Genomic DNA, 26,808 nt, shown 5'->3' with positions numbered 1-26,808 from the left:
AATTTGTTTGTAATTTGTATTGTTAGTTAATGATTTGGATGTTATGATTATGTTTAAATTAAAATTAGGGTTTATTATTGAAGAAGATGAAGGTTAAAGTAAAAAAGATTGAAGATAAAAAATTTCATAGATAAAAGGGAAGTGTAAAAGGACGAATATATCAAAAATACTCTTACATACTTGGCACATGATTCAGTTTTAACGGAAAAAATTAACAGTGTTAGTGAACAGCGTTATCCACACTAAAAAGCTACGTTTTCATGCAATATGCTACAAAACACAGGACTATCCCCGCAATTTTCTATTATTTATTTAGCCTTTAAATTTTTTTTAGTTATTTTGGACCCTTTAAGGACACGACCCGGAAGAAAAACCCTTCGAAGAAAAACCCAAAACCCTTTGTATGCACGTCCCTTTGAGTCGAATCGAATTGATATGAGCAGACATTAAATGGCGAAGAGAACTTTGTTAATGCGAGGTATCGATCTTCTAATCTGCTCCAGAACAACAACTTCATTTTCACCAAACCCTAATTACAAAAAAACCTCATTGTTCTCTGTTAATTCCCATTTCATTAATTTCATTAACAATAATACCAATATTAATTCTTATACATCTAAATCTCGAAATCATAAACCTAATTATTCTGAAAACCAAATCCAGAATCAGAATCCCGTCGAGCTGGAACCAGAAGAAGAAGAAGATGTCACCAGTGCAAGTAATTTGTTTTTTATTCCATATCTTATTACTGGAGTATTATTAATTTTATATTAAATGTTAATATGATATGATCCTGTATACATGTTACTCTTGTAAATAATCTTATACAGATACAAAACCTGTTTTAGTAGTGTTATATGATTCTGTTGGCAATTATTAGCTCCAACATTATTGTAATTACTTGCAAGTTAAACAGACCATATATTATGATTATATTAGAGAATGTAATTTTTAGCTGGAGGTTGAGTATTCTAAAACGTAATTTCGAGGAAATCGATTTCTAATTTCGTACACGGAGTGAACTGTTCGAAGATTTCACAATAAGAACTTTATGGATGTGAGATACTAATTTTTATGTTGCAAATACTCTGTGTCTAATTTGTAATTTTTTGTTATACAGAGCTTAAAACACAAATAGACAAGTTCTATCAGGGTGATATTGACGCAATACCAACCATTTTCGAATCAATATTGAAAAGGAAGTTAGCTGGGAAGCATGATGAGTCAGACGATGAGTTGATGAATGAATTTCGACAGGGCCAGCCAAGTGAAGTTGGTGATGAAGAGTCTGATTCGCTTACAAGTTCAGACTCTGATTCTGATTAGGCAAGAGAATGGTATGTTAGCTTGCTGCATACAACTAATAGCTTGCTATATTTATCATTTGTTACATGTTAGCTTTCAACATTCTTAAACGGGTATGCATATTTTATGTTAAGTTTTTGTTTCCTTGAGTAGAGAATATTAAATTTCACATAAAAAGTTATTTCCATAGGACAGAGTAGGTGATCTTATACATAATGAGCTTCAAGTTAATTTAAAGGGATGTTTTTAACTAAATTAAAGTTGATTATAACTATAGTTATATCAAGTGTGCCAAAAAGAAAAAAGATTTATGCACAAAGTATGTACTTTTTTTATACGTACTGCAAGTTTAAGATGGTGTTTGACAAAACTGATGCACGAGTGTTGAACTCGAGTTTTTTGAACTGTCAAAGCATACCATGCACACTTAATTTTGTATAGAATTGGTCTTAAGTGCTATGTCAGCCTTCTCATTATTTGTTGAGGAAGAAGAAATTAATCTAAAATTTTCACCTAAAAAATTGAAAGTGTTCATAAGGTACAATATAGGCTATTTTCCTCAATTATTCTTGTATGTTTTGTTGTGACTATAAAGTTGTAACGTCCCAACCCGTTATCCAACCGAAAATACTTAGATTTTTTTTTTTTTTAAAACAGTCCAGATTCAGCAAAAGTGGCATGTCCACTTCCCTTTTAAGCACGTTCGTAAAACACGTTTTCCAACCCTTTTAAATTCAACCGATCGTCATACAACATTAAGTTAAGTATTCTAAGCATTTTTTTACAACAAATCACGTTTTACGACTCCGGGCCCACATCGTCCCGAATTACAAATTTCGTACTAAATACAAGTTTCGACCACAAAAGTTTAATTTCCAAACGACTCTTAGAGCATGGTGTTTGGGGTTTAAACTACCCATATCTTGGTCGAACTTCCAAAAGCTAATCCCCCGAGAGCCACTAATCCAAACGGATACCTTTGCTCTTATCCACGCCGGAGCCTAAAAAGGTAAACAACGAGAGGGTAAGCAAAACGCTTAGTGAATGCAATAATTATACATATACATATATAATCCACTTACTTGCAAACACTTACACAAATACCGTATACGAACTAGCAACTATGCAATCACAATTCAAAACTAGATATCCGCAATTCTCAATAAGCTAGCATTACCAATAGCATATAGTTCACAATTCATTATGCTAAAACTATCAAACATAACCATGGTTAACCATAACGCACACAAGGGAACGATAATCGCACAATGACCGTTGGTACTCGCACGATGACCGTTAGTATACACTAACCCCCTAGGTGGACGTCCGCACTTACCGAACCACCCTTCAGGCACATGTGGTCTCCATCGCACAAAAGAGTAGTGAACCCACACGCCCGGATAACACTATAGTGAATCCACACGCCCGGATAACACTAACCACGAGTCCACAAGCGAATAAACTATATACGCATATATATAATTATTCCACTCACCTTAACGCCTTCGGTGAATGAGAAATCAAGCTAGCAACCTTCAAAGTAACGTACCTATTACATGATGCACACATAATCAATTTTACAATCGAGTTGGTCAACCAACTCACTCACCACCCAAGTGTCATTCTGATCCATAGTGCAAATGTGACTCATTTGCACCATTAACTCTAACACTTGGTCGGGATTACGCCAAACCCCTAACATTAATTCGATTATGGTCTTAATATACTTTTTAACACTGGATTATCGCATTTTCACACTCATTAAACAACTTAGGTCACACAAGACTCATTTGACCCATCTCAAGGTTACCCATTTGGGTCACCAACATACCCAAATAACACCCATTTGCTTAATATCTAGGTGTGCTAGTAATTAACTAACCAATTAAGACTCATAAACCACAATCATCACCTTGAAACCCTAGGTTAGTCATTCTTGAGTCCTCATGACTCAATCTTACCCAAAAACCCCCAAAATCACCAACAATGGGTTTTATGTTCATCATTTACCCAAACCTTAACCCTTATATAAATCAAGGTTAGAACATACCACCACAACCAAAACGTAGCTAGTGGCTAGATGAACAACTTTAATAGACGTACTTTGACCCGAATCAAACTTCTTCTTCCTTGATTTAAGCTTTCTCTCTCTCAAAGTGTTTCTCACTCTAAAATTGAAGTTTGATTGAAGATAAGGTTGGTGGTTGTGTTGAATGTGTTTCAACCACCACAAAACTGGCCATAAATGACCTAAACCCGGCCTCAAATGAAAAGACAAGAATGCCCCTCATTTAAATTTATTTTAAAAGCAATAATCTGTCAACAGGAACTGTGCGTGGCGCGCGCCCTTACCCTTGCGCGACGCGCACGAGGGTCTGATCAGGCTCTGGCCTCTTTTTAATTACACAATGCTTCCCCCACTTTATGTACATTATTTATACTTCTGTACAATAATTATTTGGGTCTTACAAAAGTATGCTTCCCCCTCTTTTTAATTACACAGAGCCCATGGTTTTGTTCCTAGTTTATGTTGCACCATGGTATCAAACATACTTTATGAGTACTTTGATGTCAAGAAATATTTTAATGAGTAAAACTATAGTATTTTGAAACTCCTCTTCTGAAGTTATATAGCGAAACCACATAGGACATGTATTACAGAGTGATTGGATTAGGCCATCTTATACGTCAAGTTCTACAAATTTTGATGTATGATTATAATCATCTAATAAAGTAGAGTCGAGTTGCTGAATATCAAATGGTCCTGCAACATTACTTTAGGGTGTCATGGGGTATCACATTCCAACTTGTGAACCAAGTGACTTAAAAGGTGAAAAGCAAACTAGATGAAGAAGAAAGATACAAGGTACCTAAAATGCCTCAACACATGCTAAGCGATAGGTAACACAAAGTAAGATCGATGAACTCAAAATGCTATTCATCATCTAGTATCTCTTCATCTTCAGTCGAGAAACACAAGTGTCTTGATAACACTATCAAAGTCGTTTGTAATGCATGTTTATGTGTGTGTTGTCCAATAATCGTGTTATGGTGTTGTGTGAAAGTCCCATGTACAATTGGGTGGTACTTGGCGAAAAAGGCGTTACATAAGTCTTGCTGTAGGCCAGATCAAAGGAATTTTGCAGCTTACTCGTCGTTTTCAGATTCAGATTCTGAAATGCAAATGAAGAAACAACACAGTTGTAAGTGTTGTCAAGTCACAAACTTATTAACGCATTGAGGGATGATTAATTTTCAAGCTTGGAGCATAGATGACACAATGTATGGCTTTTAAAAAGTGTAATTTATTAATAAAATTATTTTAGAAAGGTAAAGTATTGTTCAACCATTATCATGGATCAAGATGGTGTAGTTATGCGTGTACTCTATCTGAAGTAGTATTGAGATATTTGAATTGTCTTATGCCTTATTCGAGTTGGTTTTATGCTCAATTCATGTGTTTACTCGTCATTATTATGCTTATAAAAAATGTACAGCCTAAAATCCTTCAATTTAGTATTAACTCCAAGTGAACCAGCACAACATGATGGCATGACTTGAGACAACTTAATGGGACAACGTAAAGGAAAATTGTTCAAACTTCAAACGATCAATTTGAACAATTGTCACATAAAATGATCACATGATAACTCAATTGAATCGCATAAATTTAAGAAAAAAAGACTTCTTGTATCGGATTATCTCAATTAAAAAAACCTCATCCTTTTATTCGTTTTATTTTTTATAAGCCAAAATACAATTCAACTTAGTATAATTAAATATGCGATAATAATATTTTTTTATGCAATGTGACGGTTTAACTAATTAAAATAGTTATTTGTAGATTATCTTTTTATCTTTCGTTCAACTAGATCTTAACAAAAATCCGTAGTAACTTCTGTCCATATATAAAGTTCTTAAAATCCATTATCTTAAGCTAATACGGAGTATCATTTTCGTTAAATATTGATTTTTCAATGAAAAATGATCGAGCCACACAATTTTAGTGATTAGTTAATTTAATTAAACACCTCATTTTGTGAATTGAATATATTTTATATCATATCATGAAAATGATTGGAGTATTTTTCTAATTATTACACTTTTACTGTACCTTAGAAAAATGAATAAAAAATAAAAAGTATCTTATTTTTTAATTTTTAATGAATTATACTATAGTATATATCTAATTGAGATACTCCAAATGAATAGTACTATTTGGACTATCTCAACCTCACACTAAGCTCTCAAACTTTATCCAACGTACGAATCGGCCCCCTCCCCAATACTATTATTTGGACTATCTCAATCTCACACTAAAGACCTCAAACTTTATCCAAAGTACGAATCGGCCCCTCCCCAAGTTTACTAAAAAAACCCCACACCCTCGAGAAAATACAAAACACCCCCGACCCCACACCTTACCCCGACCCGACCCGACTCGCCTCCCCGTTATTATAACTATAATAATATTATATAATATATTTCGTCCTTTCAACTTTTTTTTCAACTTTTTTTTCCTTTTTCCAAAAAACCTCTCAAACTTTGTTCAAAAATTAAAACCGCCCCCCAAACAGGGGGGTAAGATGTCAAATAACCATTTTCATTAAAAGTCTTAACTAAACTCCATCCAAATATTCAACGGGCCATATCTTCTCGCTCGCAACAAGTTAAATTTTTCCAACACCGTCGTTAAACTCGAAATAATTTTAGGAACACAATGTCACTAACTATACGCAAAATGGAATCTTTTTAAAAAACGCTAAATATTTGAGGTACTTTTCATACACGTTGATTTTGCGTTAAATTTTTAAAAGTCGACAATTCCATAGCGAAACGCGGAGATGCACATAGCACATATATTGTTAATTTAAAATAACATTTAAATCTTTCACGGATTATACCTTTTAGTTCGACTCGAGTTGCGCTTCAACGACATCATCGTTAGCCACGAAATAATTTTACAAACTAAACGCACCAAAATACATTGAAAACCGAACCCCGGCACGAAGCGAGGGTTCGTAAACTAGTTAATAAACTAAATGTAAAAAAGGTTTAGAAGTAAATCTCATGTTAAAAATGGAAAGCAAATTGGTGAGTTACAAGAGTTTTTATGAGCTAAAAAAAAAAAAGAAAAAAAAAAAGAAAAGAAACGGAAGATAAAAACAAAATCTGATCTATAATAAACATATCTTACCTTAGTATATTTGATTTGATGATTTGATTTCTTACCCTTACTATACCATCCTTACCCAACCACTTCATTCTCAATTGCTCAAACGCTCCATTCGTAATTCAGTTCATCTTCAGGTATGTATGTATGCCCCTTTTGATCGTTCTTATTCTGATTTACTAAGTAGTAACTATTGTTTTATGTTGCTTTTTGTGTTCAATTTCGTCAACGAATTTTGTTCAATCAGCTATGCTAAAAACTATGACGCATGATGATGTTTGAAGTTGTTATACTCACTATTGATTATGTCTGCAATTTCCGAGTTTCTATTCAAACTGTGATTATCTATTCAGTGTGATTAATAACCTGTTTAATACAATGATATGCCAGTAGTTTCCTCATTCTGATCATAATTTCCTACGCATTTGGAGGTTTTAGGGTTATAAAATCGGGGAATACTCATATCTTACTCAATTTGTGTAGAATTAAGTTCAATAGCTATGGCTGCCACGTATATGCCGTTTAACGTTGGAACAATCAAGGGTTTAGATTATCGAAGCTATGGGAATCTGAAACCGAATGTGCTTCCAATGCACCATACTAAGCGTATGTTTGTAGTAAAAGCTTCTTCAAACAGTGATGGACACATGAAAAAGTTGGGCCGGAGTGATGCAGAATGTGAAGCTGCTGTTGTTGCTGGCAACGTTCCTGAAGCTCCACCGGTCCCACCTATTCCTTCATCGCCAGCTGGAACTCCCGTAATTCCTTCATTTGTAAGTGCTTTCACCCCTCATTCACTCACTGCTGATTTAAGAAAACGAGTCAAAACATGTTAGGCTGTGTTCGTTTAAGTATAAAAACAGTTTTGCCTACTTTTTTCTGTTATTATTATTATTATGAGCAACTCCTCTCTTTGTCATCCCTCTATATCGTTAAAAGTTTGAATGTGAGTTGCTCCTGTAGTCAACTGATGTTTACACGTATGCCTGAACATTTTACGTAGGATATTAATCGACGGCCACGTCGTAATCGCCGGTCACAAGTCTTTAGATCTGCATTCCAGGAAACAAGCTTGTCCCCTGCAAATTTTGTATACCCTCTGTTTATTCATGAAGGTTGATATCTCATTCAAGAGCTTTTTTTGTTCTTCATTAATCATTATATAGTTTTTCTTACATTTTTCTTTTTTCTTTTTCTTTTTGGGGATTTGAAGGTGAGGAGGACACACCTATTGGTGCCATGCCTGGTTGCTATAGGCTTGGATGGAGACATGGGCTTCTTGAAGAGGTTTGTTAACTATGTTTCCTAAATGCCCTTTTTAGAAGTTAAAACTGGCATCTGTTGAGGTTCATCGTATATGAGTGTTAATGGAATAATGTATAAATAATGTATCTGATACCAAAAAGTTGAAACTTATGGTGAAATATGTTTTGATGTTTTCTTGTGTACAAAGCATTCTTAAATGATTGTGTAGTCAACTCAAACAGAGCCTTGTTGAACAGATGTGAGTTTGAGTTCATCCGATTATATGACGTCATGTATTTAAGATTTCAACATTTATTTGAATTCAGTTTACTATATCTGCATTTGAGCTTAGGGGACATCATGAACTTGAATTTCTTATTTGCACATATTAATCAAGTAACTCACTTATGAGTGACTCAAAGCAAATTTATAACATGTATTTCACATTTGGTGCAGGTTGCAAAGGCCCGTGATGTTGGGGTCAATAGTATTGTGCTGTTCCCAAAAGTTCCAGATGCGTTAAAGGTTGCTATTTATATGTTTAATTTTCCGAAGCTTTCCCGAAAGTGTTATATAATGTGTGTCCTATTTCTTTAGACTCCCACTGGAGATGAAGCATATAATGATTCTGGACTTGTACCACGAACAATTCGGTTGCTCAAAGACAAGTACCCTGATCTTGTAAGAATTTACTTGGTTCATTATTGTTACTACTAGAACTGGGTAAATGGGTGGACTTGAGTTCTAGTTTTTGTCTAATGGGTCAAACTGAAAATGTCAGTTAAGCAGAAAATGTGGTTATACAGGTAGAAACCTACCCAGAATGTATTCAAGTGCATAAAACCTCCAAAGCCTCTTTCTAAGAAAATTAGACCATTTTTATCCAAATATAGTTGTCATAATCGTAGTTAACATTGTAATGAATCTGAAATTTTGAATGGTATTTATGGGCATGTGGGACCTATATCCACCAGCACTAAATAACCAACTTTTTTTACCTGTGAACACTAAAGGTATGATGTGTATATACACATACACAGGTTATCTACACCGATGTTGCTTTAGATCCGTATTCTTCGGATGGGCATGATGGTATTGTCAGAGAAGATGGTAAATGCAGCTTCCCTACACAGAATATATTCCACTTTCAAACCCTTATTGTGATTTCGGGTACATTTTGCATCTCACAATTCATGGGTTATGTTTTACAGGAGTCATAATGAATGATGAGACTGTGTACCAATTATGTAAACAGGCTGTTTCACAGGTATTTTCCTATTTATGATCTTTTAAGTACCATATCTGCAATGTTGATACATTTTGTTTCATGGTTGGTTCCTTGTCAGTTTTCAGACTTGTGTTGTGGTGGTAAACTTTTTTGCGAATCCCCTCGAAAAGTTGTCTCGTATATGCATCTCTTCATATGTGATATTAGCTATTGAGCATTTCAAGTTTTATCTTTGATCATGAACTTTCCTGTTTTAGGCCCGTGCTGGTGCTGATGTTGTGAGCCCCAGTGACATGATGGACGGTCGGGTAGGGTCAATTCGGTCAGCACTTGATGCTGAAGGTTTTCAGCATGTATCTATCATGTCTTATACTGCAAAGTAATTTTCTGATCTATCTCACATATAATGAGTATAGTATTAACTAAGTATTGTATAATGTATGATGTATCTCTATTCTTACAACATCGTGAATCGTAAACGTTAAACGGGTAAAATCCAGTAAACTAAAAGAATAATTGACTTACATGGAAACAGGCTGAAAATGGCATATAGTGCAATTTTAATGAATAAAACCATGTAACTCACTTATATAAAAATTGAGTGATTTTTGTGATCTACTTGACATGCTAATTACTTCATATATTATGAACAAATAGTGTTTCGGGTTTACCCAGCTCAACGCGATCAAGACGAATCCAGTTCAATTCATATCTAGCCAGCTCATTTTGCCACTGCCAGTGATACTTATAAATAGTAGGTTATATGATGTGCTGTCATGCTAATACGTTGTATGTCTTCTGTTGGTGTTAGATACGCAAGTTCCTTTTACGGACCCTTTCGGGAAGCTTTAGATTCGAATCCACGTTTTGGAGACAAAAAAACGTATGTCGCCCAGATAAGATCTTTTTTTTTTAATTCTTTTATCATTTTCTTACGTATAGACTTGATGGATTAAATTGTATTTAATATGGTTTCTGTTCAAAAGGTATCAAATGAACCCTGCAAACTATAGAGAAGCCCTTGTTGAATTGCGTGCAGACGAGTCTGAAGGAGCTGATATTCTTCTGGTTAGTATATATAATATAACTATATATTGTAAGGTGGCAATATCAATCAGTCATCATATGAATGGGTTATTTGAGTCATATTGTTTCTTACAAGGGTCAGGTCATTACGTTTAGCTAAAAAGTAGAGGGGTCAAATACTCAAATGGATTGAAATTTTACCGAAAATTCATTTGTTATGCCTGTAGTTTTTTAAACTGGTTTACTATATACTTAACATTATTTTTTAATAACCTCTGATTGTTCACAGGTGAAGCCAGGGTTGCCTTACTTGGATGTTATAAGGTTGCTCCGAGATAATTCTCCATTGCCAGTAGCTGCATATCAGGTAATACTATATCCGATCTCAATTGCTTTGTTGATGAAATCTTAGTTTGTGTCTGAACTAGTTGTGTCAAATGTCTAAATCAAAGTTACCACTTACCACAAATCTCTATATTTATTTATTTATTTTATTATTATTAATTATTATCACCATACATACATTTTCAGCATACTATTTAATTTAGTTTAGTAGGTTATTATTTATGGCAGTTGTCTAGGATACCAAATTACCAATCAAGAATGAAAAAAATAATGAAACCATTCCAATTGGAAATTTACATTTGAAAATGTGAGAACATGAAATGTTGCAACTTGAATTTGGACTTGGGTCATAAACTGTTTTGCCTAAACTTCTGTTAGTTTGTTAACTTTGATGGCAAAAATATACTTCCAGTAACACATGTGTTAATAGGTTATGTGCATTAATATAGTATTAGCATGTTCATATTCACTCCTTTTTTGTGTGTGCATGGACATCATCTTTTAACATTTTGGTTTGTTAGGTTTCTGGAGAATACTCGATGATCAAAGCAGGAGGTGTTTTGAAAATGATCGATGAAGAAAAAGTAATGCTAGAATCACTCATGTGCCTGAGACGTGCTGGGGCAGATATTATTCTCACCTATTTTGCTTTACAAGCAGCCAGGGTTTTGTGCGGTGAGAAGTAGAACTATGTAAACTGCATTTAGTTGTATCCGAGTTTCTTGACATGCGGTAATGTTTTTTATATGAGGTCTGTTTTATTAGTAGTAATATTAAAAAAAAAAAAAAAAAAGTTTGGGAGAGCTTTGTGGTACTGATTGTGGTAAATTCTGGGGAATTGGTGAGCTAAATGTCATTGTTTGTGAAATTATAATATTGGATTAACTTGCTACAATGATCATATGATGCTTGTTATATAGTTATGCATGCTAATACCAAAATTATGCATGATACATTACAAGACCTTACCGGAAAAAGATCCAACAAGATTGGTCCTTAACTAGTGGGAGCTTTATTCTTGCCTGAATCACTCGTTTACCGATTGGTAATAATAGAAGTTTCACAAACGAAAACAAAAGGGTGCTCATAAATGTTCATAGAAGGCAAGCAATTAGACTTTTCTGCGAAACTCTTGGCATTAGCCAATGATCGTCTGACTTCAAATCAGCCACCACATGCAGCACCACACCCCGCAACACAAGCACTACCACTACATGCCGTCGTATCAGCTGCAGCATCAGATTTGTCTCTTGCTCCAGCTCCTTCGGCACAAGAAAAAACTATGACACCATATATGGCAAGTGCAAGCATTATCACACTTGCCCAAAAGCAAAATATTCTACCAAATTCGTGATCTCTATCTATCAAATTCCAATGTTCCCTGACCATCTTTCAGGTCTTCACTACTGAGATTATTTCAAAATTCACTTGGAAAGGCATGAAAAAGGAATCGAATCTTCTTATAACTCCAAAAGCCAATATAACATACTTCCTTTTGGATACCAAGGGTCAATTTATCTTCAAATATCTCTTCAAAAGCCAAAATTAAGATCCATTATTGGGTTGCTTTTTAAGGGCCAAGTTTCAAAATAATGGATAGTATGATAGTATGTGGGTACGTACTAAAACTGCCTTTTCAGTAAAAGATATATGAAAGATTTTGTAAGAATGGGCCAATAGCCTAGTGGTGAATGACTCACTCTCCCTTAGGGGAGGTGAGGGTTCGATTCCCACTAGGTGAGTATTTTTCAAGTAATTGGATCAAAAAACCATTCTTACCGGGCCCAAATGATCCCTTGGTCCCACGCATGCGAAGATTGAAACAATGACAATGCATGTTCGTTTATCGGGTCTGGCATGCTGTGGGGAAATGAGTGATGGTGTTTCGCCAGGCTCCAGTGGGCTACCGGGGACCGCTGGATGGGCTGACAAAATCAACACATGGCTAACATGTCCCTGCCGATACACATGTTTTGAAACAATATGAAAGATTTTGTATAATTATTCTTGCAAAGTAACCACAAAATCTTGATATAGTATTTGGTAGACTTAATGGTGGCACAAAGATTTGCAAGTAGGAGTTGCATCATATTGCAACAGTAGATGGTGGTTTATCAATCGTGGCCACTACTAGTCAGGTAACTTTTTCAATATTTTGCTTGTCTCGAATAAAAGGTGAATGGCAAGTGGCATGATTCTTGAAAGATTTTGGTAAGGTGACTGTGAGTGACAATGTTATGAGATAAAAGAGCCTAGAGAGAAAGGTTGTAGAGTTGTGGGTAAGGTGAGTGTCACATGTTACAAATATACACACATTCTCTATGTATGCTCCATTTTTGCTCGGGGGCGGACCTCTTATATGCTCTGTGGTAGCACGGGACACCACTGAAACACACGATGTAGTGAAAAGAATTTTGAATCTTACTTAGTGATATCAGTTGATAGTGTAAATTTTGTTAAGTAACAACAACAACAACAATACCCAATCCCATGTGAGTGGGGTATGGGGGAGGTGAGATGTAGACAATCCTTCCTCTATCCTATAATAAAGAGAAATCATTTCTCCACCCTGAGTTGAACACTCACAAGAGCTGAGAAAGTCCTCCCTCTCTCTATTCGACGGGTAGAGAGATTGCTTTCAAGGGGACCTCCGGCCATAAAGATAGAAAAAAAAAACATGAAATAAATAGAAAAAAATAGTAATAATAAAATAAAATGAACAGAGACGCCATGAAAATGGTAGGATCAAATTTTCATAGGTTTTACATCGTGCCTGGAATTCAATTTAGGCTCTAAGAGGCAGTCAAGTCGCCAATAAATCGACGCTTGCTAAAGTCTCGCTTAACAGACCCGTGTATAAAAAAAATGTATATATATATATATATATATATATATATATATATATATATATATATATATATATATATATATATATATATAACTACACGTACCTTATACTGCTGAGCGAGGTCCAAGGCAAATAGAGAAAAGCTACACTAAAAAAAAAATATATATATGACCACCAATCAACAACCAGAAACACACAAAAACATACATATCAACAAAACAAAAACTACATACAAACATCCATACAACCGCATAAGCATGCATACATACATACATACATAAATCAGTACCTAAACAAAACATAAAACAAACATACATGAAACAAACATGCGTACATACATACAAACACACATACGCACTACCATACCTGTATCCCTAAACATACCTATATCCCTACCATACCTATATCCCTAAACATACAAACATTTAAGTAACACCATTGAAATAAGTTACATAGTAGAATTTTATTTTAGCTTTAAACAGTGACTAACATTTCTAGATCCGCCACTGTATCTGCTCTTTCCTCCTTGCTCAAGCCATAACCGCTCAATTCATAGCTTCTTTGTTGTATTGTGATCATATGTGTTTGCTGAAAATCATTAATAAATCTTAAGTCAAAATATTTGAAAATATGCACAATTTTGAAATTCTACACTACCTACACTATCTATCAACTAAATATCATATATACTTAAAAAAATTATATTTTAATTAATTAAATATGAAATGTACACTTATTTTAAAATAAATTAAAATAAAAGAAATAAAGAGTACATAACATACCTTATAATAGGTTAATTATTTCTTAATTTTCGTTTGGTAATTGGGCTTGTTTATTATGTTCTTTTAACAAGAGTGTGAGGAGCGATGATCGATTAAAATTCGGTGTTCATTCAAGGAACTTTGAAGTTAAAAAGTAAAATGGTGGTTCAGTATTCAAGTAAAATTTATGGGGTATATAGGTACCAATAAGAAAAAATAATAAAAAAAAAGTTGTGGAATTTAGGTATTTCAAAATCTCTAAAGAAACTTTGGACCGGATTTTTTTTAGTAAAACTCAATGGAAAAACTTCCGGAATACTAGGAACATGAATGGTGGAACACCGGACATATTTTCCACTCTACAACCGATTCATCGATAACCTTTGTCACACGTGACCAATATACCAAACACTCATATATACTCACTGTTGTAAAAAATCCGATTACTCCCCGATTAATTACCGATTACTCATTTTTAAAAGCAGTCCGTTCCAATTTTCTAGAATACGCTTAATTAATCGTTCAACGTCGATTCACAAGTCAAAATTGATTTGGTAATCAAAGTCAGCCAAAGTCAAAATTAGTCAACATTTTTATAATAGATTTAAACTATAACTTTAGAGGTTTTGAACATATGAATAATTTTAGACAATTATGTAAAGTGTGTATTTATGTTTATGTTTATGGTTTTCTTCAATATTTACACATATAATTTTTGAAATTCAGTATTTAAATGTATAAATTACAATCTGATTAATCTCCGATTAATTTCCAAATCGTTGATAACTTCTTCCAAACATTCGACCGATTAATTTGGGAATTTTTGAAGGTAGTCCAGTGCTTTTATGAAAATCCGGAGTACGGTTAGACGTCTTTATGAACGCGAAAGAGAGAGAAGGTCTGAATCCCGAAGAATAGTGTAAGACCCTAAACCCAAGGGTACAGGTGTACATAAATGTCGAATAATCAAACTGGATTAAACTGAAACTCACAGGCTGATTTTGAGTGTGTGCTGCGCACATTCAGGGGTGCGCTCCGCGCACTGTCCCTGCGACAGAATTATGCTTTTTTCTATTTGAGTTAAATGAAGGGTAGTTTGGTCTTTTCACTTGTTGGACGGTTTGAGACCACAAAACCTGAACCAATCTCATTTGGATCTCATTCTTTATCTCTTCCACACACCTTCAAACCCTAGAGTGAGAAATAGAGTTTAGAGAGAGAAAGCTTCATTTGGAGACGAAGAAGCTTGAATCAATCGAAGTTGCAAGTGTTAAAGTTATTCATCTCGTTCACGGCTACGTTGTGGTAGTATTGGTGATTCACATTTGGACGGTTAGGAGCTCAAGCGGGAGTTGCCTTTCTTGCAATCGAGGTGAGTGGAATATTTATACATGTATGTATGTAGTTTATTTACTCGTACGCGATGTGGGCCTTAGGTGCCACATCGTGAGTGTTGGGCGTTATGTCACAATATGGTGACTTATTGAGGTTATGGGTGAAGAGAACTACGGGCCGGTAGTGTCTCGTTAGGTGTCTCACATGTCGGTGACACCTCATGGTGGTTCACGAGGCGGTGACCCCTTTGTAGTTGGTTGGTGAATCACAAGTCGGTGATACCATAAGTCGGGGAAGTGATTCACAAGTCGGTGACACTTCGTAGTGTTCACGAGTCGGTGACACTAGATGGTGAATCACAAGTTGGTGATACCATAGTCGGAGAAGTGATTCACAAGTCGGTGACACTTCTTAGTGCTCACAAGTCGGTGACTCTAGGTGGTACTTCACGAGTCGGTGATGCCACATGGCGTTCACAAGTCGGTGACCCATACGTATTAGTGGGTGGTTCGCAAGTCGGTGACACCCTTTGGTGATTCACAAGTCGGTGACACCTTATGATGAGTCACGAGTCGGTGACATCATACGAGTGAGACTCGACGTTATTGGTCATCTACAAGTCGGTAGTGCCATAGCGGGAAATGGTTTGTTATGTTTATGCATTGTTATGATTTAGTATATTATTGTGGCGGTTTATATACTAACGTTGTTGCTAGTTGTACGTTTGGTGATGCTAGCTCGTTTATACGTTTGTTTGCATGGTATTTGTAAGTGGATGCTTGTAGGTAAATTACATATGTATATGTATAAGTATTGCATTCACTAAGCATTAGCTTACCCTCTCGTTGTTTACATTTTTAGGTACGGAAGCGGATTTGGCAAGGGTATGCTCGGGATTTAGATGATTTCCCCTTTTGATGCTTGCATGGATTACCTTTGGTTTCGACTTAGGATTGGGTAGTTTATCCTCAAACATCATGCTCGTAGTTGTGTTTGGAACTTAAACTCATGTAGTCGAAAACTTGTATTTTGTACGAAAGTCGTAAAACGGCCGATGTGGGCCCGGTTTCGTAAAACTTGTTTTATTATTGAAACGTGTTAGTTTTACATATTATAAAGTGTTGTGAAAAGCGTTTAGCCTAAAAGTGTCGGTAAGTGTGAGATCTTTAACGGTAAATTGGACGTTTTGAACAGCGGGCTGCCAGCCCTTGTACGCGCCGCGCACACAAGGGGCTGCGCGCCACGCACTACACTGAAATAAAAAAAAAATTAATTACGCGTATTTCGGTTGGATAACGGGTTGGGTCGTTACAAGTGGTATCAGAGCATGGTCTAAGGGATTTAGGTGACTTGAGATAGGCGCCTAGACTTAGACTTTTTGTGTATGCTTAATTGTTGCGGGACTTGTAGGATTACGGGTCGGCTCGGGTTTTAGCTAGTGCCTTAGATTGTAGGTGAACTAGCTATGTATTGATTATGTTGTTATTAATCATGTTGTTTGCGTTGAATATCTAGCGAGATAGTTGTTGTATTCATGAGCTCGGCATGGCGTGTGAGCGTAATAATGCTTCGCGACCATTATTACGGTTGCAAGCCAAGCCAAGTAAGTGATGTACAACAAGTATTGAACTAGATGGGATGTGCGAATGGTGGCGTATTTATATGATTGTGAATATTGTTCGTGACGGTGTATGTAAATTATTTGTGTTGCGTTCCTAACCGAGTTCATTTCTTAGAATGACGACAAGGAACAAACAAGGTAACGAAGATCAAGGCGAAGACTTCGAGTTCATGGCTAAGGTTAAGGCCATCATTAAACGTCAAAAAGCGAAGTTTCTCGAGGATGTTAGAAAGGTTTTCCAGGAATTGGTTGATGGGCAAGTAACCGAGCTAATCAACGAGCGAATGGATGCCTCAATCGAAAAGGCATTCGAAGCTAGAAACATTTATCCTCGTGGTGAAGGGAGTGATGGTAACGGTGGACATGGAAGGCGAGACTTCCATTACAAGAACTTCAAGGATGCTCAACCTCCTATGTTTAATGGGGTGAGGGATTCGTTGAAGAGTACATGTTGGGTTTCCGACATTGAGTGGGCTTTCTGTACTAATGAATGTCCTCCCGAGAAGAGAACGAGATACGGTTCTAGTATGTTACGTGAAGAAGCCAAGATGTGGTGGGATGACAAGATTCAATTATATGGTGAAGAACAATGTATGGGCTTGTCATGGGAAGAGTTTAAAAAGGAGTTCTTTGATGAATACCAAACTCAATCCGATCTTAATAAAATCCGAGACGAGTTGCGCGATTTGCGAAAAGGTTCGATGGACTTGGTTACCCTCAAGTCTACTTTCTTGTCAAAAACTTGTTTTTGTCCGGAGTATGTCGGTGATGACCGAATGTTGATGCAAGATTTTTATCGTACTTTAAGCGATGAGTTGAAGGGTAAGATTAGTCGGGGAATGGCTAAGTCTTTTGAAGAATTATTTGAGTTGGCTCGGGGTTTCGAGCCGGAGGCCCCGAAGACAAGTGTTTCCGATGTTAGTAATTGGAAGTTCGAAGCGACGATGTTTTCGAACAAGAAAAGTAAACGTGCTACCGAAGGTGTCGGAAGCGTGAAGATGAGTGGCGCGGGTGGTTCTAAATTCGCGTGTTATAATTGTGGGCAAACGGGACATAAGTCTCGTGAATGTCCGTCGGGTAAGGTCACATGTTTTAAGTTCCGGAAAGAGGGACACCGAAAGTCGGAGTGTCCCGAGTGGAATAATGACGGAGTGCGAAAGTCTAACGACGCTTGATTCAGGTACTATTCGATTTTAGTACTATCTTTATGCGAGCGACTTTTGGGTAACATTTAGGCTTATCCATGTGATGTAGTGACTAGCTAGGTCGAGTTAGTCCATTGTGGTTTGATTAGCCATGTCGGGTTAATAAACAAGTTGTTAGGAGTGTTGACCAAGTCGGGTTGACCAAGTGCGTTTGACTAACCAAGTTGGGTTAATCATTTGTCGTTAGGGGTTTGACCAAGTCGGGTTGACCAAGTGAGTTTGACTAACCGAGTCGGGTTAATCAATTAGATGTTAGGTGTTGACCGAGTCGGGTTGACCAAGGGTGTTTGACTTAACCGAGTCGGGTTAATTATTTGTTGTTAGGGTCGTTTGACTAGCCGAGACGGGTTAATCAATTAGACATCAGGTGTTGACCAGGGCGGGTTGACCAAGAGAGTTTGACTAACCAGGTCGGGTTAATCAATTGTTGTTAGGATTTTGACCAAGTAGGGTTGACCTAGTGTATTTGACTTAACCGAGTCGGGTTAATCAATTGTTGTTAGGGGTTGGCCGATGTGATGACCCGGAAAATTTCGACTTATTTAAACCAAATCTCTTTATGATTTAATATTTTCGTCATTATAAGCAATGCATTTTGACAAGTTTTAAAACTTTTGTAAATGAGTTTTATATAACGGTTGACCACATTGTTTGTCCGATGATTCACGAACGTCATAACTTGTGATAATTATATAATTGTGTTTATATATATACGGAAACATGCGAATAATATTTAAATATGAAATGATAAAAATATACTATTAAATGATAAAATTTTTAAATTAAAAATTTTACGTATTTAATCGTTTTATTTTTATGATGTAATTTTTCTTAATTTATAAAAAACGCAATTAAATCAACGATGTACAAGCTGTAAAGCACAACGTACAACAATGTAACTTAAATAGTTGAATCGAAATTAAGTCATTTACTATTCATAGGAATAGTAAATGAAACAAAATTAATTAATTTATAATTCACATGAAAGCGACATGATAGAAATTATTAATTATAAGTTACATAATATATCCCTGAAGTATTTAAGAAATACGAGTTGTTAAAATTTTAAAATTCATTCGATTAAATGAATCTTGTGATTTATTGTGGCACGGAATGATCAGTAGACTAGTACGTACACTCTACATCGAACGTATATAGTAATTTTATAAATAAATGGACTTTTTACAACTAGTTTTATAAAGCTTAAGACCAAAACATACATATATATATATATATATATATATATATATATATATATATATATATATATATATATATATATATATATATATATATATATAAAGTGGAATTTTTACTCATACTTTTACCCGTCAGTTATTAGCAACAGAGTACGAAATACCGGTCCGCGAAAAACTGTCGGCACAAAATAACAATAAGAGAGGCGGTTAGTCACACGTTTTCCTTTTTGAAATTCTTATTATTTAAATTGAAATTATTATTATTATATTATTAAATTTATTATATATAAACACCACTTGGTTCATTCAGTGAATCAAATTCATAAACAACTTTTCATATTGTAAACGGTGAAAACACATGTGTAATCCACCTAAGTTTGTAAAATGCCCAAATTAGCACATACTCAGCACTTAACAATCACATGTAAAATAAAAGGAGAAGGAAAAGGGCTTTTGAAGAGGAGTCGGAGACTTTATCTGGTTACAAAATTGTTGGAGAATAAGGTAGAACACTAACTCAAACTAAAAAAAAAATATAGTCATGTATCAATCTTGTTAATCCCTAATTTTCATATATATGGATATAGATACTGAGTGTACAAGTTGTAGGTTACGAATTTACACCAATAATATGAATCATGAATGGCTTATTTTAAATAAATAACATTTAAATATTATGATCATGTTTAAAGAAAATGAATAGAAAAAGAGACTTCAAGTCTCTGTTTTAAGTTGCATGAACAGGGAACAAGAAAGAAGGGAATAATATTATTTACACTTCCATTACCTAGAGTATGTGTTATGTCACAAATTAGATACAAAGAATTATTTAAGTACGAGTTAACACCCTATCTATATAAAATGTTAACTATTGAGAAAAAATATATATCTATTTTACAAGGACTATATTAAGCTAACAAACTAAGATTTAAAAGACTCGTGTACTTATTAATGACTCTAATATGTACACAACTAGTACAACTAATACGAAACAGATTCGTAATTTATTAATATTCACAAGTATATAACTAATGTTAATATATAAACTTGTTCGATTACGATTATATGTTTTAATATATATAATTGATAAAGGTTCGTGAACCCGAGGCCAACCTGCGTTGTTCAGTTCTGGTGTATGCATATTTTTCTACAAAATATCGTATCGTGGGTTTCATTTGATCCCTTTTTAATTGATTTTGCAATCTATATTTTTGGGCTGAGAATACATGCACTTTATTTTAAACGCAATGGATACAAGTACATACTTAATTCTACACTGAGTTTGAACCGAAAACCCTTAGCTTTGGTAACTAGTAACTGTCGATTTTAAGAACTGGTGGGCGCGAGTAGTTATATATGGATCCATAGGGCTTGACATCCCCGTCTGTTCTAGGTATAGAAACCCTAGCCTGAACTATAAAACAGACATATGCTATTTGAGGTTAGTACACGTTGGATTGTGTGTATTGTACATGTTGGTTGCATGTATGTTAAAACAAGGGTACTTACTATAACGTTAAAGTTTAGTTACCAGGGTGCTCAATCTTGTAGAATATTTTGATAAATGTTTATGGATGAAACAACTGAAATCTTGTGATCCACCTTTATATATAGAGTATGCGTAATATTAAAACTATGAACTCACTAACCTTTGTGTTGACACTTTTAAGCATGTTTATTCTCAGGTTCCTAGAAGTCTTCCGCTGTTTGCTTATACGTTATACAAGCTATGTGCATGGAGTCATACATGCTTTATTCGAGAAAACTTTGCATTCACAAAATCATCACCATGTATCTTATTTTGACTGCATTGTCAACGGATGAACTATTGTAAACTATTATTTACGGTGATTGTCAATATGTAGAAATCATCAGATGTCAAAAACCTTGGTATTAGATTTTCATTTATGGTGTGCCTTTTTAAAAGAATGCAACGTTTCCAAAACGTATCATGTAGAGGTTAAAACCTCACTATGAAATCAATGAATAACGTACCGCGTCAATAGCGATTTTGACAGGTCGTTACAGTTGGTATCCGAGCTTGAGGTCATAGGGAACCAGAATTTGCATTAGTGTGTTTAACTGGTAATTGTTAGGATGCATTAGTGAGTCTGGACTATGACCATATATGTTTTTACCGATTTTTGCTTATCATTTCTTGTCGAAAATTACATACTTATCATTCTTAAGTCTATACACGTTTTCCTGCATTTATTGCATAGATAGTGTACATACGAATTCATATCTTAGCATATCTGTTACTGTAAACTTTGCCTGACATCTTCCGTAGGTTCCTTCGTAATTTATGGGATTTTGGTATTATATATACATATGTAAATTATGTATTGAAGAATACCAATCTAAGTCCTATAATCTATTTCATATCAAAAATCATTTCCCTGATTATACAAGATGGATCCTGCATCCAGTTGGAGTTCCTCAGAATCCGAAAGCTCTTCCGATATGGATTTCTACCTAAGCTCCGAAAGCAGTGTAACCAGAATGGATCAACCAATTAGCCATCATCTATTCTGGATGAAATGGGGATGGGTTTGTAGTAGACTTTATCAATGGAGAAGAGAAGAAGGTGATCCCTTCCATCCACCAAATTTTCCTCTTGGCGAAGAACCTGAAGCACTTACCGGCAAACCAGTCCGAAACACCATTTTTACCCTCATATCCAGAATATCTCTCAACGATTATATATTATCGAGAATTCTAAATTTTATTCATCCCCTCGTTCCAACTGTCAATCATCCCGGAGTAATGGAAGAAGTCAACGAGCTTCGTGCTCGAGTTGTGGCGTTGGAGAATATGGTGCAAAGATTAAAAGCACCAGTAACAACACCAGTACCTCCAACAACATCCACATCGTAAGCCTCAATACCACCAACACCAGCAACACCTGTAGCACCACAAGCTCCACCAGCTCTATAACTAACAATGATATTGACACCACAATCACCAATGAGTATATTGAAATAACGAGTTATGGAGTATTAATTCATTATTTCCAAAGAATTTATATATTATGTATATATGAATTTTGCAAACCATAATATATCTTCTAGTACTAAGCTATTACGTATGAATTTAAAGGGTAAGTACTACTCGGTTAATTCATATTACTAATATGCTATGATGTACATTCTTCGTTAACGACTTAAGCATCGTTAACTACAATCTCTGTTTCAACTCAATAAATTTCATTTCATAATAAACCAAGTGTATTATTCAATTACATGTTTGATTTTACACTTTCATTTTCGATGTACTCGAAACTTTCCAGAAAACATCATTCGTACCTTGCGAAATTCACAAGAATTCCACGAGTACCAATGTAGTGACCCGAACTTTTCCATGTTTATATATATTAAATGAAATTGATATTTATATGACTAATTGTTTCCAACATGTTAAGCAATCAAGCTTGTTAAGACTTGATTAATTGAAATAGGTTTTATATAGACAATTGACCACCCAAGTTGACCGGTGATTCACGAACGTTAAAAATTGTAAAAACTATATGATGTCATATATATGGATATATATATAGTTAACATGGTATTATTATAAGTAAACATATCATTAAGTATATTAACAATGAACTACATATGTAAAAACAAGACTACTAACTTAATGATTTCGAAACGAGACATATATGTAACGATTATCGTTGTAACGACATTTAATTGTATATATATCATATTAAGATATATTAATATATCATAATATCATGATAATGTAATAATTTAACATCTCATTTGATATAATAAACAATGGGTTAACAACACTTAACAGGATCGTTAACCTAAAGGCTTCACAACAACATTTACATGTAACGACTAACGATGACTTAACGACTCAGTTAAAATGTATATCCATGTAGTGTTTTAATATGTATTTATACACTTTTGAAAGACTTCAAGACACTTATCAAAATACTTCTACTTAACAAAAATGCTTACAATTGCATCCTCGTTCAGTTTCATCAACAATTCTACTCGTATGCACCCGTATTCGTACTCGTACAATACACAGCTTTTAGATGTATGTACTATTGGTATATACACTCTAATTATCAGCTCTTAGTAGCCCATGTGAGTCACCTAACATATGTGGGAACCATAATTTGGCAACTCGCATGAAATATCTCATAAAATTACAAAAATATTAGTAATCATTCATGACTTATTTACATGTAAACAAAATTACACATCCTTTATATCTAATCCATATACCAACGACCAAAAACACCTACAAAAACTTTCATTCTTCAATTTTCTTCATCTAATTGATCTCTCTCAAGTTCTATCTTCAAGTTCTAAGTGTTCTTCATAAATTCTACAAGTTCTAGTTTCATAAAATCAAGAATACTTCCAAGTTTACTAGCTCACTTCCAATCTTGTAAAGTGATCATCCAACCTCAAGAAATCCTTGTTGTTTATAGTAAGATATCATTCTAAATCAAGGTAATACTCATATACAAACTTTGATTCAATTCCTATAACTATAACTATCTTAATTCGAGTGATAATCTTACTTGAACTTGTTTTCGTGTCATGATTCTACTTCAAGAACTTTCAAACCATCCAAGATCCTTTGAAGCTAGATCATTTCTTGTCACTTCCAGTAAGTTTACCTACTAAACTTGAGATAGTAATGATATATATAACATCATTCGATTCATATATATAAAACTACCTTATTCGAAGGTTTAAACTTGAAATCACTAGAACATAGTTTAGTTAATTCTAAACTTGTTCGCAAACAAAAGTTAATCCTTCTAACTTGACCTTTAAAATCAACTAAACACATGTTCTATATCTATATGATATGCTAACTTAATTATTTAAAACCTGAAAACACGAAAAACACCGTAAAACTGGATATACGCCGTCGTAGTAACACCGCGGGCTGTTTTGGGTTAGTTAATTAAAAACTATGATAAACTTTGATTTAAAAGTTTTTCTTCTGAGAAAATGATTTTTCTTATGAACATGAAACTATATCCAAAAATCATGATTAAACTCAAAGTGGAAGTATGTTTTCCAAAATGGTCATCTAGACGTCGTTCTTTCGACTGAAATGACTATTTCTTACAAAAACGACTTGTAACTTATATTTACGACTATAAACCTATACTTTTTATGTACAGATTCATAAACTTAAGTTCAATATGAAACCATAGCAATTAGATTCACTCAAAACGGATTTAAAACGAAGAAGTTATGGGTAAAACAAGATTGGATATTTTTACTTGCTGTAGCTACGTGAAAATTGGTAACAAATCTATACAAATCATCTCCTAGCTAACTTATATTGTATTATATATGTATTCTAATATATTATTTAATCTTGGGATACCATAGACATGTATGCAAATGTTTTGACATATCATATCGACTCATCTATATATATTATTTGGAACAACCATAGACACTCTATATGCAGTAATGTTGGAGTTAGCTATACAGGGTTGAGGTTGATTCCTAAAATATATATACTTTGAGTTGTGATCTAGCCTGAGACGTGTATGCACTGGGTCGTGGATTGGGTCAAGATAATATATATCAATTTATTTCTGTACATCTAACTATGGACAACTAGGTGTAGGTTACTAACGAGGACAGCTGACTGAAAATATTTAAAACATTAAAACGTATTAAAAAATGTTGTAAATATATTTTGAACATACTTTGATATATTTGTACATATTTGTTATAGGTTCGTGAATCGACCAGTGGCCAAGTCTTACTTCCCGACGAAGTAAAAATCTGTGAAAGTGAGTTATAGTCCCATTTTTAAAATCTAATATTTTTGGGATGAGAATACATGCAGTTTTATAAATGTTTTACAAAATAGACACAAGTATGCGAAAATACATTATATGGTTGGATTATTAAACTGAATATCGCCCTTCAAGTCTGGTAGTCTAAGAATTAGGGAAATGGCCCCTAATTGACGCCAATCTAAAGATAGATCTATTGGGCTTAACAACCCCCATTCAGGTTATGGATGGTTTAGTACTTCGAGATTATTATACAGACGAGAGGTTCTGTTTTGGGGATATTCTATGCATTAAGTTAACGTCGGTTACCAGGTGTTCAACATATGAATGATTTTTATACACTTGCGAGTGTAATGATATTTATGAAAAATGAGAAATCTTGTGGTCTATTATTATGATTTGATAATATGTAGGTTAAACCTATAACTCACCAACAATTTTGTTGACGTTTTAAGCATGTTTATTCTCAGGTGATTATTAAGAGCTTCCGCTGTTGCATACTAAATTAAGGACAAGATTTGGAGTCCATGCTTGTATAATATTGTTTAAAAACTGCATTCGAAGACTTATGTTGATGTGTAATATTATTGTAAACCATTATGTAATGGTCGTGTGAAAAATGCTATATTTTAGATTATCATTATTTGATAATCGTCGTAATAATTTAAAGGTTATGGTTTGTTTTAAAATCGAATGCAGTCTTTGAAAAACGTCTCATATAGAGGTCAAAACCTCGCGACGAAATCATGTAATATGGAACGTTTATAATCAATATGAACGAGACATTTCAGTTGGTATCCGAGCGTTGGTCTTAGAGAACCAGAAATTTGCATTAGTGTGTCTTATCGAGTTTGTTAGGATACATTAGTGAGTCTGGACTTCGACCGTTTTTTCTTTAAAAACGATTGCTTAACACTTTTGTTGGAAATTATATATTACTAACATATAAATATTATGTGATATATTAACCTCTTAATGTGTTTGATATTGTGTGATAGATGTCTACCACTAGTACAAATCCCATCGACTCACCTAATAATAATGAAGAGTCGAATATAATTTGGGAAGATTCACAAATTCCCGAAGAGGAACCGGAAGAAGAGGAACCGGAAGAAGAGGAATCAGAAGAGGAGGAACCGGAAGAAGAAGAGGTTCCGGAAGAAGAAATATTGATACCTATAGTAAATCGATTAAATAAAAGAAAATCCTCAACCAACGGACCAAAGTTAATAATGGTCAATGGTGTTTCCGCCAAGGAAGCAAAATATTGGGAAGATTATCAATTTTTCGATGAATCGGATCCCGATGAGGATTCCGATGATGTTATAGAAATTACCTCGACCCAATTTAATACAGCGAAAGAAAATAATAAGGGAAAAGGTATAAAAATAGAGAAACCCGATTCCAACCCCGATGAACTTTATATGTATCGGCAACATCCGTATTTCCTAAAATGTAACAATGACCCGGGAACCTCTAAACCACCAGGTTTTTCTAAACTATTGTGGAAAACGACAGCTCGTATTAGGGGAGCATCATATATCCTGTGATGACCCGAAAATTTTCGAACAAATTTAAACTTTAATCTTTATATTATTCCGACACGATAAGCAAAGTTTGTTAAGTTGAATCTCAAGAATTTTAAACTATGTTTATACATTCATTTAACCGCGACCAAATTCCAATGATTCACGAACCATTATATGAACGGACATGATTATATATG

General features: G+C 34.6%; 2 protein-coding genes across 3 annotated transcripts; both read left to right on the top strand.

Annotated features, from left to right (window-relative positions):
- The first annotated feature begins 374 nt into the window (after nucleotides 1-374).
- Nucleotides 375-1,469, top strand: LOC139904447 (uncharacterized). The gene is made up of 2 exons (XM_071886376.1): nucleotides 375-718; nucleotides 1,121-1,469. Exons 1-2 carry the CDS (start codon nucleotides 451-453, stop codon nucleotides 1,324-1,326), a joined length of 474 nt encoding a protein of 157 aa, XP_071742477.1. The 5' UTR covers nucleotides 375-450; the 3' UTR covers nucleotides 1,327-1,469.
- A 5,036-nt stretch (nucleotides 1,470-6,505) lies between these two features.
- Nucleotides 6,506-11,241, top strand: LOC139844960 (delta-aminolevulinic acid dehydratase, chloroplastic). Of its 2 annotated transcripts, none has more exons than XM_071835179.1 (13): nucleotides 6,506-6,615; nucleotides 6,962-7,251; nucleotides 7,482-7,593; nucleotides 7,692-7,765; nucleotides 8,180-8,248; nucleotides 8,321-8,404; nucleotides 8,764-8,833; nucleotides 8,935-8,990; nucleotides 9,209-9,330; nucleotides 9,763-9,834; nucleotides 9,938-10,019; nucleotides 10,267-10,344; nucleotides 10,844-11,241. In XM_071835179.1, exons 2-13 carry the CDS (start codon nucleotides 6,979-6,981, stop codon nucleotides 11,006-11,008), a joined length of 1,257 nt encoding a protein of 418 aa, XP_071691280.1. In that variant the 5' UTR covers nucleotides 6,506-6,615; nucleotides 6,962-6,978; the 3' UTR covers nucleotides 11,009-11,241. The 2 variants fall into 2 exon arrangements, with proteins under 2 accessions (XP_071691280.1, XP_071691281.1); XM_071835180.1 differs by having other exon boundaries at nucleotides 6,512-6,623.
- Nucleotides 11,242-26,808: the final 15,567 nt, after the last annotated feature.

This window comes from Rutidosis leptorrhynchoides, chromosome 4 (assembly GCF_046630445.1).
Source record: "Rutidosis leptorrhynchoides isolate AG116_Rl617_1_P2 chromosome 4, CSIRO_AGI_Rlap_v1, whole genome shotgun sequence".
NCBI lineage: Eukaryota > Viridiplantae > Streptophyta > Magnoliopsida > Asterales > Asteraceae > Rutidosis > Rutidosis leptorrhynchoides.
Note: the sequence above shows the minus strand (reverse complement) of the source record. Positions and strands in the feature narration are given on the sequence as shown.